Source organism: Microchirus variegatus, assembly GCF_963457635.1.
Source record: "Microchirus variegatus genome assembly, chromosome: 3".
Taxonomy (NCBI): domain Eukaryota; kingdom Metazoa; phylum Chordata; class Actinopteri; order Pleuronectiformes; family Soleidae; genus Microchirus; species Microchirus variegatus.
This window is the reverse complement of record NC_139804.1, coordinates 33,901,002-33,915,166: the sequence shown is the minus strand read 5'-3', so window position 1 is coordinate 33,915,166 and position 14,165 is coordinate 33,901,002. Positions and strand designations below refer to the sequence as shown.

General features: G+C 44.7%; 1 protein-coding gene across 1 annotated transcript in view; it reads right to left on the bottom strand.

Annotated features, from left to right (window-relative positions):
• LOC310925270 (fibroblast growth factor 12-like) overlaps positions 1-13,934 on the bottom strand; it is a gene marked incomplete at its 5' end in the record, with an annotated part of 34,132 nt that extends 20,198 nt beyond the window's left edge. Inside the window, one exon of the mRNA XM_083887172.1 lies at positions 13,319-13,934. Within this exon, the coding sequence (XP_083743298.1) occupies positions 13,319-13,346 (28 nt within the window). The remainder of the gene's footprint in view (positions 1-13,318) is intronic.
• Between the last annotated feature and the right edge of the window lie 231 nt (positions 13,935-14,165).

Genomic DNA, 14,165 nt, shown 5'->3' with positions numbered 1-14,165 from the left:
GCATGACGTTTTTGTAAAATTTTGGACCAAAAAAAAAAAAAAAGTAGTTCTTTGTAGATGTAGAAGTATATAATTTGTAATTGTGTTAATTTATAAAGTGGAAATGCTGGTCCTCAGTATGCAGCAAGTACAAGAATGTGTGTGTGTGTGTTTGTGTGTGTGTGTGCGTGTGCGTGTGCGTGTGTGTGTGTAAATCAGGGTCTGTCTTCACCTCTCAAGTTTATTTACATCATCACACGTTCGAATTTAAAGCTCGGATCAGAGACAGTGTTTAACTTTTCACTTTCATGTTAACTTCATGCAGACGACCTGTTGATTAAGTACTTTTGCCAGTTTATTATCTTTATTGCTATTAATATTTGTTGTCACTTTTCTATTTGTTTTTTCTGTTGCAGGGGAGGGGAGTTATTTTGACACTTTCAAAATAAAACATCCGGTCACACCGTCAGAGTGAAGCTGCTGCTGATGACTGAATCCACAGCTCACCGTGGTGGTGGTGGTGGTGGCGGCTCTCCCTGTTAGCGCCGCTGCCGCCGCCGCCCTCCTCCTCGTCGTCTGCGTCCTCTTCTTTACTTTGCCCGAACAGCAAGCGACGGAACAGGCTGCAGTAACGCGTCATGGTCACTCACGGCATCGGAGCGCCGTCCACACACCGTGAAGAAGAAGAAGAAGCTCATGAGAGTGAGCGGAGGAGTCACAGGAGGGTCGAAGGACTCTATGTCACGTGACATGTCACAGCTGCTCCTCCAATAACACAGTGAGATGTCTCTGTCTCTGTCTCTGTCCTCACAGTAGCTCCACTCATCTGACACTCAGGTGTCAGAATGCAGTCTGCCTGTCGACACTAGTGGGCGGCGTGTGATTACTTGTTTTGGAACAAAGACGGTTGTGAGAAGTGTTTTCCTTACATACAAGGTTAGCACTCTTGCCTTTGCAGTAAGAAGACCCGGGTTCTCGACCCGGTCAGAACAAAGGTTCTTTCTGCATGGAGGTTTTCTCCGGGTTCTCCAGTTCCCTCCCACAGTCCAAAAACATGCAGGGATTAGGTCAATTGGACACTCAGTGATCGGTCAGTGATCGAACCCCACGATCCTCATGTGGAGGATAAAGCGGTAGAAGATGAGTGAGTGAGTGAGAAGTCGCATGACTCTGCTGAACATGGCAACAGATAAAGCATGAACATGGGTGTCTTTATGGGCTTGATTCGCCCCAAAACACTCTCCCACACTTGTTTTTATATCTTTAACCATCACAACTAAGGGCTGAACTCTAACCCTAACAAAGGGGTCTGCCTGCCTTTAGAATGAAAAGAGCCATTTTTCTTCCCTCTGCACCCAAATAAAATGAATCTGGAGCTGCAAAAAAAACCTATTTGTTCCATATAATGAAGATAATATCACATGTAAAGTGATAAAATGTAACTAAATAATAACCAAATATAATGTAAAATAAAGGTAACTTCTCCGTAACATATTGCTAAATAACTTTCTGTATTTATTACTTATTCAATTTCACTCGGCGCATGATGCATATACAGTGATACACTGCGATCTAGTGGCGGTGTCGTCGCTTTGCGGGTAACGCAATCGCCATGCATTGTGGGAAATGTAGTTTATGGTCAACAACGCACACCTTAAAGCAGCATAGACCTATTTTAACACAGATTTTTAAGACCAATTAATCACTCGCGGGTGATCTAAAGAGTAGAGAAATTACTTTTACATGAAATAAAACGATTTTGTATAGTTTATGTCTGAGAAAACCTGCCTGGCGTAAGTATGTGGATCTAAAGATAGGACAGAACTTCTTCACGCACACATTACTTTAATGGCTTTCAGGAGAGGTTTTCAATTGGATGTGACATACAAAAAATATCACTAATAACACTTTTATTGATGCCTTTATCTTGACAAAAAAAAGTTTTTTCAACAAAAGCTACAAGGAGCCACTGCAGAGACCCCTTGCCCTAACATCAACCCTTATCCTAATCCTAACCCTAAAACCAGGTCTTAACCCTGAAAAAGCCCTTTAACGTCACAGGGACCAGACAAAATGTCCCCACAAAGATATAAAAACAGGTACGTTTCACACAGTTATCATTATGTTGGACAGCCTAAACAAATCCCTATCCCTAACCTTAAAGGGGAAATAAGTAGTTTATAGTGCCATCTAGAGGAGAGGCTGAAATTTACAACAAAGAACTGCTCCTCTGCTCACCCCCTCCCTTCCCTGAGCGCTACGGTATCCTCAGCCGGTCAAATGTCGTCCTCGTTGTCTTTCTCCGTGTCAGCAGATGAGGTTCGTGAGGTGAGGGAGAGGGCGGAGCTACCGCGGCCGTAGCAGACGAAGCGGAGAGAGAGGAGGCGGGACTTCTGCTACAAGTAAAGAGACGCTTGATTTGTTCTCTCGCGTTTGTCCTTACAGGCTCCGGTAGAAACATGGCGTCTCTCTGCTAACAGTGGCTATGCAACCGCGGCCCGCGACCATGTTATTTTACATGACTTTTTGAAACACTACGAAAATGAAACAAAAACTATTATACAGCGACTAGACAATGCAGGAGCACAAAATATGTATAAAAAAGTGGATTTTGGGTCCTATAAACCCATAAATACTACACATTGTCCCTTTAACTGAAGCACAACATTTATCAGAAGGAATTTTCCCCCTCCAGGAAAGCAGGAATCTTCACAGAGAGAGAGAGAGGTAGTCTGAGTAACGCAGGGGTTCACAGTGTGTCTCCGCTAATGAGGCGCACTGAAAACACACCTGTGGTCTGCAATAGGGTAGAGAGAGAATATGAGAATATTAAATCCGTGAAATCATATAAAACCTTTCTCACTTGCGTATCTTCTATCTATAACACAGTAAATTCAATGCCGGTCCCTGCTTCATACGATCATGGTTTTCCGACATGTGACTCACGGTATATCTGAGTTAATGATGTCATGTCTTCAGCAGTGGTACAGAGGACCTAACCGGCGCCACCTGCTGTTTATCTAACAGCCCGCGCCTCGCGTTCACACAATATCACTACAATGACTCTCTTGAAATTTGATTGAAAGTGAGGAGAATTTCTGTATTAAAATGTATTTTAAAAAGGTTCTTCATTTCTGTGTGAATGAGTGTGAATCTGCTCTGACTGACTGGAGTGAATGTGACCCTGCAGTAAAGAGAGACACAAGTTATTCTCAGAGCGTGAAAAGAAACTGAACACGACTATTTATATCATCAGAGAGTGAGAGGGAGATTGACAGAAGTTCAGAGGACTGAAGAAGAAGAAGAAGAAGAAGAAGTTCACCTACGATCCACACGGAAATAGAACAAAACATAAACAAGCCTTTTCTTTGTCGTTTTGAAAAAAAGTTTCCTCTAAAAATGACTCAAAACACTGTAGTACATATGCCAGGCCTGTTAGCGGCGCTGTAGCCAAAACGCAGAAGACAGCGTTGTGTCACACAGCCAAGGAAATAAATGAAAAGTTGTCATAAAACAAACAGACAAAACAACAGTGTTGACAACTTAGTGGCTATATTTAACTTTTTCCAAAAAAAAAAAGCAACGCACGACGATCGGATGTTCAGTGCAGATCAATCACTAATCTGTTCATTCAAGTAAAAATAGGTTTTTGTTTTCTCCTCCATCTTATATTCATGAATCCGTTTCATATTTTTCTTCAACCCTGCCCTAATAATCTCTTCCACCTTTCTGTCCCCACGTCTCCTCTGTCCCCCTCGTTATTTCCTTTCACCCCCACCTGTCTAGGCAGATGTTGCACAGTCTGGTTCAAAGGCAGTTTTTACTCCTCTCCACTCTCTAAGTGTTTGCTCATTGTGTGAACTGTTTGGGTCTTTTGCTCTATAATACAATAATTGTAAAGGTCTCTGTGCCTCGAGAATAATGTGCGTCGTAGAGTACGACGACAACAGTGTCGATAAAAATAGAGACGGAGAATGTCAGCACGAGAGAGAGAGAGAGAGAGAGAGGCGCTATCCTTCATTGTCTGCAGGAAAACGCAAGGGCAGCATTTTTGAGATTTTCCCCCCATTCAAGGACCACTTAACACAAAATACAGTTCCGGATCTCTGTGTGGATGAAACACGGATACAATAAAAAAGAAGAACTACGCCGATTCACCCAGACCCGTTTAAGTGTGGACAGGCCCTAAGATTGATGTCAGATAAAGGTGGAGGGACACGGGTGGAGTCTAAATGTGTTGCCAACAAAACGTTTCAAATGGGATTTCTGCAGCTCTAAAACCTTTGTTCTGTCCCCAGCTGCCCTTGCTCTGGCATCGGATATCCTTTTTAATGAGCCTCCATCTCAGGCTGGATCTCCCCCATCCTCTAAAAAGCCTGAAATATCCCTTTAATATCAAAAGCCTTTGTCGTTGAAAGTTTGTTTTGCAAGCTTTTACGACGACTGCAGTGGAGGTTCTGATGGTTTTAATGTGATTATGAATATTTCAGTGTTGTGATACAAAGATCTCAGTACGTGAGAGCCCTTAATGCACTCACACACACACACACACACACACCAGACGCTGAGCTTCTGTTCTCTGTCTGACCAGCAGGGGGCAGAAGTGGCAGCAGGGTGTGACAGAGCAGGAGAACAAATCAATCCCCTATTTTGGTAATTATTGATAATTATCATGATACCAAAACCCCACACACACCAGTGGTAACCGTGGCAACAGCTCCAGATCCTGTACCACTGCTCATCACATCGTTCATTTACATATGAAAAATGGTTCTTTGTGTATCTGCTGCACACACACACACACACACACACACACACACACACACACACACACAGGATTAAGTATCTGTGCTGTGTTCAAAGTCATAACAAACACTCAGAGTGGACTTTTACACACACACACACACACACACACTGCATCAGGTGTGAGCAGTGGACTGAGTGGACTGCAAATGTCCCCCTGATGTGTGCGTGTGTGTGTGTGTGTGCGAACGACATACATGTACAACATGACAATAAATATGCGCCTTAATGACATGGACCTCATGTCATTCCACACTGGTTCCGTGCATGTCACAAACAGGGCGGGGCTTTTATTCTGAAAAGGAGTAAAAAAAAACGCTTCCTCATGGGGAGCAAGGGCTGATGGGAGTTTTAATGCAGCACAAGCGTCCATCGTGTTCTTCTGCTGCAGCCGCATTACATTAGACAGCGTGTGTGCGTGTGTGTGAGTGTGAGAGAGAGAGAGAGAGAGAGAGACTGTAAGAGCCTCATAAATAACTGAAAGCTCTCTCTCTCTCTCTCTCTCTCCATGACGATACACTTTAAGGTTATGCTGGCTCGCTCTCCTCCCCTCTCCCCTGTCGCCGCCTCTCGCCCCTCCATCCTGTCTCCATGGCGATGCTCTTAGAGGACCACACCGTCCACGTCGACGCAGGCATTACAGCCTCTCAGCCATCATCGCCGTCCATCACTGCGTCCATTAGCCACATGCTAACACTTTAGCATCGATTATCAGGTTGAGTGATGTTGGCCACATGAAAACACTGCAGCGCATATCCTGTTACCTGCCGCCTCTTCATCTCAGTGAAGTGAAAGTGACGACGTCATCGCTATCATCCTCGGACCGGCATGACTTTAAACGCATTTGAACCAAACTTTATACAGAGAGCAGAAGGTTTAACGACGTCAAACACCGAGAATCATTTCTAGAAATGACCTCAGGTACAATTCTGTGATTCCACTCTGCTTCAGATGAGCTACGTTCACGCAGCGGAAACAGAAGTTGGAACAATTCGGTCAACTTTTATAGCGCAGCATCGAGGCAAGTGTAAAAAAAATGGGTTGGGCAAAACAAATGATCCGTGACAACCGAAGATGAGCTCAACTCTCGATAGAGACCAAGGCCACACAGGTGATGTAGTGGTTAGCACTTCTGCCTTTGCAGCAAAACAAACAAGGGCCTGTTTTTGCATAGAGTTTGCATGTTCCTCCCCGTGTGTGCACAGGTTTTCTACTCCAGGTTCTCTGGTTTCCTGGGATTAGGCAAATTGGACACTCTGGATTGACCGTATGTGTGAGAGTGTGAGTGAATGGTTGTTTGTCTCTATATGTGTCCCTGAGATGAACTGGCGAACTGGACAGGGTGTGACCCCGCCTATCGTCCTGTGTCAGCTGAGATAAGCACATCACCCCCCGCGACCCTCCAGTGGAGGATAAAGCGGTAGATGATGGATGGATGGATGGATGGACCAAGGGAGTGAGTGCGAGAGTGGATGATACCCCGCCTTCTGCCCTATGTCAGCTGGGATTGACCTCATTGATCCTCATGTGGAGGATAACATGGTAGAAGAATAATGAATGAAAATATAATAATGCTAGAAAAGCACTCGGAGAGCGCAGACATCCACCAAGGCAGCTCAGTGCCTACGAAATACACCCGTGCGCCTGGGTCAGACAGCGAGTGTTGTAACCAGTGATAGCGTCTATGGATCACGCCCAAAATGTAATCACTTTTTCCTGGTCCCATTGTGGACATTTCCTCCAAATCCGTCTGTGACTTTTCGAGTTATGTTGCAAACAAACTCCGGCAAAAACATAATCTCCTTGGCGGCGGTAATACTACAGTCTGCCAGTAATCCCATTTGGTCAATGGCATCAATACCTCTGCTGTTGTGCTTTCTTTAAAAAGACCTGTCCTCCAGTCTAAGTTGATCAATGTCATTCACAGGTACGTCCATGAATGTAAACACATTAAAGGACATTAAAGAACTTTCCCTCCAGAGAACACTAGCAAAGATCCTATTATTCAGGTCATAATTCTGTATTCCCGTATTCGCACCAGCTAAGCAGAACCAAAGTTCCAACACACTAAATCATCAATGGTGGACGTTTCTCAGTGTCGAGGAATTGGCTCGACTCAATCTACCCGGTTTGGTATCAGGCACGTATTAGGCTACCTCGTCGACGTGGAAGGAGTCGTCATAGCTCGGCCGCAGGAAACTGCCAAGCAAAGCAGTTCTTTTTCAGTGTAACTCAAATCGTTAGAATCAGCTAATTAAAAAGATTAGTTCAGGACTTCCTGCATGACCGGACTCAGCCTGACACAGTCAGGGAAATAAAATACAGCTGAACGGGTTGTGATGCAGCTCACGATCGCTGGCTTTCAGCAGTGCTGTCACTAAATATACACCAGAATCCTCTGTTAAATATTCAGATTTTAGACATTTCCTTGCTAAATGTTGGAGAGTAACACACGTTTTCAGGATTGTTAAAGGTCCCATATGATGCAAAATCAACTTTTTAATCATTTAAATCCTTATATTTGGGACTCTGGAGGTCCCATCAGTCGCCAAAGTGTGAAAAAAGATGACTCTAAGAGTCTAAGTACAGGAGATAAAACACACTGGCGAGGGCAACGGCATCCGAAAGTCCGCAAAGTCCACAAAAAGTTCTATTCTTGGCTCCACAGTGCAGCACAGAGTTCTACACAAACTTCCAGCCTTATAGGATTTATCTGTCCAGTGGATACATGTTATATATGACGGCAATGTGCCTGCTAGAGCCTGAAAATGATCACTTTTCCAAATGCTAACTGCTGTTAGCTCCAAGTAGCCAATGTGGCTGATGTCATTTCCTGTCCCTTAAAGGTGAAGTAAGTAGTTTATAGTGCCATCTAGAGGAGAGGCTGAAATTTACAACAAAGAACTGCTCCTCTGCTCACCCCCTCCCTTCCCTGAGCGCTACGGTGTCCTCAGCCGGTCAAATGTCGTCCTCGTCGTCTTTCTCCGTGTCAGCAGATGAGGTTCGTGAGGCGAGGGAGAGGGCGGAGCTACCGCGGCCGTAGCAGACGAAGCGGAGAGAGTGGAGGCGGGACTTCCGCTACAAGTAAAGAGACGCTTGATTTGTTCTCTCGCGTTTGTCCTTACAGGCTCCCGTAGAAACATGGCGTCTCGCTGCTAACAGTGGCTATGCAACCGCGACCATGTTATTTTACATGACTTTTTGAAACACTACGAAAATTAAACAAAAACATACAGCGACTAGACAATGCAGGAGCACATAATATGTATAAAAAAGTGGATTTTGGGTCATATAAACCCATAAATACTACATATTGTCCCTTTAAGTTTCGTTTTAATATTTTAAAGAGATACTACTAAACAGAGTGTTCTGAACAGGGCTGTTTCTGCAGGGTGATTGAACTGATGTGGTGCTTCATCCTTATGGTATTTTGACCAAAGCATGTCACACACATGTTCATTAGGACACCAGGGAACTAGGTTAACTTGGAGAAATAGGGCATAATATGGCACCTTTAAGTCTTTTGAACTGATCTACAGTTCGGCATTGTTCGATTTGATTCTTAGTTATTTGATTCTTGCTTCTGTTGACGTCATATTTTAGTATCGGCTCAGTTCACTTGGAACCTCACCAGAGCAGGTACTAAAAAAAGTACCAGGTACTAAAAAAGTACAAGGTACCATGTTAAGCTGAGTAATGTTAGAACTATATAGTGGCAAAGCGTCACACGTCAGCACAGACGCAGCTGTGAGCACCCAGTAGACTCACTCTAACTGACCACGTTTACAATCACAGTTTCCCAGTTATTGATTGGGGCATGAAGGTATTCTGGTAACACTGTGACTCATGCACAAACACCTAACCCCTGTTATGAGCTCATTCTGGTCATGAGAAACCAGAGTAGATAGCTGGGTTATGCAAAGTCCGTGCAGAAAATGATTGATTTTACATAGTTATGCTGATCAGCTCTTAAAGTTAGAAATAAACATAATCTCCATGATCATTTACTTTGAAGAGTATCTCATCAATTCCATTTTTTGGTCATTAAAATCCCCCAAAAATCTCATGAATATTTCCTGAAGGGACACGCTGATTACTTTTCCGACACTATTTTTAATACAGTTTAAAACGAAGATGATGTCATGTGATTTCAGTTGTTTGCTGATGTCATCATCATCATGCACACAGGAGGGGGGGGGGAGGAGCCACAGAAATATGTTAGAAAACAAATATATGAGCTCCAGCACATGCACTGACCCCTCCTCCACTGTGCTGAGGAGGAACATAAACAGAAGGAGATGCTGAGCTCAGCATGAGCAGGCCAGTGTGTGTGTGTGTGTGTGTGTGTGTGTGTGTGTGTGTGTGTGTGTGTGTGTGCGTAGGACATAATTAAAACAACTAAGAGTCTGTTTTCCTTGCACTTACAGATCAGACCAATGCCGAGTCAGCGCTGCTAACTAAGAGCTTCCTCTCCATGTTCTCCTGTGTTTCTAACAGTTAGCACTAACTTACTCACACACACATACACGTATACAGCGCACATCAACAGTACGTGCAGCGCTTTTTATATCACACATTTTGTCATACTCATTTATCACTGCCGACACAGCTGTTGGGAACATCTTAGGGTTAAGTGTCTTCTTGACCAGGGACAAAATCAGCATGTGGACTAGTAAAGCCGAGGGATTGAACCCTTGCATAACCTTCGCGATGAAAGACTACCACTATGTACCACTAAGCCTACGCTAACCCCAAGAACTGACCTTTGACATGGCGGCTCACCCTCAGTGAAAGCATGGCTGACTTTTAACATCTACATCAGCATACGCTGAGGTAATCTCATGAATATGATCACTGCTTTAGCTTACTGTGAAAAAGAGCTTTTTCCCCATAGGAAACTTAACTTTTGTCAAATTTGGTGCAAGAGAGAGCGAGTAGTTTGGAAAGTGACACAAACGGCAGTTTCCTAATAAAAGTCTAAGAGTTTTCTGGCAGTTTTCTGGCATTTTTATAGCCAAAGATCCCAAACACAATTTGCCTCGTCTATCCTTAGACCCTCACATCGATGAAAGAAGAAAAACCCCACAAAAACTGCTTGTACAGGGGAGAAACGTCAGGATATCCCTCTCCCAGGATGAACAGACATGCAGTAGGTGTACAATAGAGACAGGAAGGTTTAAAAATGATGAAAATGATCATCATCCCTATTATCCTTATCACCTCGTCCAGGGTGTGACATCCTGTTTGTCCCAAAGCCATCTGGGATTGGTTCCAGCTCGTCGCGTGACCCTCAGAAAAGGACAAGTAGTAGAGTTGTGGAGCATCATGGACGCAAGCTACCACCTAACCATCTTATGACCATCATGATAATCAGGCCGTCTGGATTTTTTGGGGATTTTATTGCTGTAGAATTGTCAAAAAAAATGTAAAGTTTTTCTGCCCCCTTTTTTCGAAGATAACTTTTACTTTCGATATCTGGCAGTTATTCAACCGTTTAGTACCGAGAAGCTGACGTCACAAACTGGTGAATCTTGCCTGTGATTGGACGGTTGTTCCGCAAAAGTCCCGAGGGCTACTGTAACGACAAGAATATGCTCCATTTTTCTGCTTTCCAGTACCAATCTCAGCTGACATAGGGGGGCGAAAGGCAGGGTCACAGATCACCACTCCGTAGTTTTAGACATTTCTAGATATCACAAACAGTCTAGGAGTTACGGTAATGAGATGTATGTACGCATGTCAGATCATGTTGCCGACGACAGGATGGTAACAGAAGAGTTAAACCCCATAAAAGAAGAAGAACAGTGAAATAAAGTGGACATATTATGTGGATTTTACTCGGTGAGTCTTCATCTGTTTTCGCTGCCGTCCCCACGAGAAGCCATATTTTTGCTGTGCAGTCAGCGCTGACTGACCTCATACAACTGCATTCAAAGAAAAATCCATGGCTTGATATAGAAAACTGCAACCGGAGCTGACTGATACCTGCATCAGTCAGACAGTGTTTTAGTGTTTCTCAACTGATGAGTACAAACAAACACAAATCGACAGGAAATACACACCTTCCCTCAGGGGTATGTGTGTGTGTGTGTGAGTGTGTGTGTGTGAGTGACTGACTCAGGTTACTCTTTTCTGGGCAGCAGGTCACTTCAGTCCTGAATCGTATGGATCTGATCCCAGAATCGATAAAACACAATGAACTGTAAACAAACACGACCGCAAACGCAACCGATTTAGGCCACGCCCCAATGTCAGAGCCACTCAGCCAAGATGATTGACAGCTGTGTCACTGTCACTGTCACTGGCTGAGTAATGAAGTGACTCGATTGGTCAGTTTGTCAGTGACAGACTCTTCAGTAAAGGACTGCTCACGAAAGTCAACACAACAGTTTTCAAGTCTCAGTTACTGTTTTGTCCACACTAAAACACAAGCCCAATCTTTTCAAATTAAAAGTCTAAATTATAGTTCATCCACACTAAAACACAAGCCCAATCTTTTCAAATTAAAAGTCTAAATTATAGTTCATCCACACTAAAACACAGGCCCATTCTTTTCAAATTAAGAGTCTAAATTACTGTTTTGTCCACACTAAAATACAAGCCCACAGTTTTCAAATTAAAAGACTGACTAACTGTTCTTCGACACAAAAACATAAGACCACAGTTTTCACATTAAAAGTCTCAGCTACTGTTCGTCCACACTAAAATACAAGCCCACAGTTTTCAAATTAAAAGACTCACTAACTGTTCGTCCACACTAAAATACAAGCCCACAGTTTTCAAATTAAAAGACTCACTAACTGTTCGTCCACACTAAAACACAAGCCCAAATTTTTCAAATTAAAAGTCTCAGCTACTGTTCGTCCACACTAAAACACAAGCCCAAATTTTTCAAATTAAAAGCCTCTAACTGTTCGTCGACACAAAAACATAAGACCACAGTTTCCAAATTAAAAGTCTCAGTTACCTCAGCAGACATTTGGAAGTTGCTGTTTTTGTTGTGGTTGTTTGCTTGACCTTTGACCTCTGTGTGAAAGTGAACAGTATCGAGACAGAAAAGCGCCAAATCTGAGCTAAGAACTACAGCTCCCACAATGCATCACCAGAACAGGTGGGGACAAGCAAAAAGGGAAGATCATTTTTACGTGATCAGAAGAATCCAGTGCTTGGTAACTTTAATATCTTGCTTATTCTACATGGTTGTAGTGCAAGGGGACGAGGAAATGTCTTTATCAGAAAACTGAAGATGTCAAAATACTGCAGGTCTAGACGAGAATAAAGTCCACGCTGACTGTCTCTCTATACTGGTGAAGAACATTCTAAGTGTTATATTCAGTCTGTAAATAGCCTGAACTCCACAGAAGTGAAGTGCGCAGTGAACTCTTTATTTTCCTGCCACAATGACAGAGTAAACAAACTGAGTCATGTGATGTCGAGAGCTATTGTGGACACACCCAGACACACACACACACACACACACACACACATATCTGTCCATCACAGGCCTTGTGTCTTACTGCTGGTTGGACATGTCTCAGACCTGTCTGTCTGTATGTCTGTCCCTGTGTCTCATGTCCGTCTCCACACAACCTGTCTGTCTGTCTGTCTCACCCTACCTGTTTCAGTAGCTTCCTCTGTTTCACCCTCCTGTCTTCCTGTCTGTCTTTGTGTCTTCATCTCCATCAAACTTTCCCGTCTTGTCTTGTCTTTTCTTTCTGTCCTTTTTGTCCCCCCCCGTCCAATTCTTGTCTCACCTCCTCGTTTTATGTTTACATGTTTCACCTGCAGCCCCCCCCCCCCCCCGTGTCTCATATCTGTCTCCCTGACTGTGTTTCTCTGTCTTCAAAATGTCCGGCTGTCTCTCTGCTCTTTGTAACTGTCTCTCTAACAGCGCTGTCTGTCTGTCTGTCTGTCTGTCTCATCTCTTCCCACCTGTTTCACCCTCCTGTCTTCCCGTCCGTCTTGTGCGTCTTCATCGCCATCAAACTTTCCTGTCTTGTCTTTTCTTTCTGTCCTTGTCTCACCTCCTTGTTTTATGTTTACGTTTTCACCCGCAACACCTGCAGCACCCCGTCTGTCCCCCCCACCCCCCCCCCACCCACCTGCCTCTGCCCCTGTCTCCCTCTCAGCCCCACCTGTCTCTCTCTCTCTGTATGTATGTGTGTGTGTGTGTGTGTGAGTTTTGCTGCATCAGGCTGCTCTCAGCATTTTTTAGTCATACGGTTAAATACCCCCACGCACACACACACACACACACTGCACCCCATCCCATAATAACCACACCTAAAAGCTCCAGTGCAGCTGCGTCCAGGATGTAGGCAGCAGCAGCAGCAGCAGCAGCAGCATCAGCATCAGCAGCAGGATACCGCAGTACACTTCTACCCAACATGCATCACTCCTCCCTCCCTCCGTCCCATCAGCCTCTCCTCATCCTCCTCCATCCAACTTCCTCTCATTCATCCTCTCATACAGTGGCAGAAAACTTCCATCCCTCCATCTCTCCCTCCATCACTGTCATCCCACACATCTCTGTTACCTGCCGGTGCCTTCTCTTTGCCCTCCATCTCCCGCTTCGGCTCGGCTCGGTTCGGTTCGGTTCGGCTCGGTGAGGTGAGGTGGTCTTCTCGGCCCCCCCTCCCGTCACAAATCCACTTGACTCCTTTTCCTTTTCCTTTTCCTTGGCTGAGTGTGCTGTCACCAGGCGTCGACACGGAGTGAATGTGATCGGCCGCTGACGGATCGATACCGGCGGGAGAGCAGAGGAGGAGGAGGAGGAGGAGGAGGAGGAGGGAGGTGAAGGAGGAAGAGGAGGAGGAGGAGGAGGGAGGTGAAGGAGGAAGGGGAGGAACCGGGAAGAAGCGACCCGTTAAAATACAGCAACAAGCCGCAATGAGTGCGTGTGTGTGTGTGTGTGTGTGTGTGTGTGTGTTCTCTGGAGTCCTCCGCCTCTCCTCTTCTTCTTCTTCTTCTGCTGCTGCTTCCTCTTCTCCGTGTTGTCCTCGTGCAGACGTTGAGGCTCGTGCGCTTCACCTGTGTGCCTCTCTCTCTCTCTCTCTCTCTCGCTCGCTCGCGCGCTCTCTCTCTCTCGTTGATGCAGCTGGAGCAGGACCACACGTGACGTCACCACGGGAGGAGTATTTAAGGTGACACGATGGTGGTGGTGGTGGTGGTGATAACTGACAATAAACTCATTTTACATTTCAAAATAAAACATTTTAAAAACTGTATCAATCACCAATAATTAATCATTTTAAAAAGAAAAGAAGAAGAAGAGGAGGGGGGAGGGGGAGGGGGCGTGGCCTACACAATGACCTTTACTGCAGCCAGACACTGGGGGCATCCTCGTGTATTTTGACTTGCCCACTATGATGTCACCCACTGGT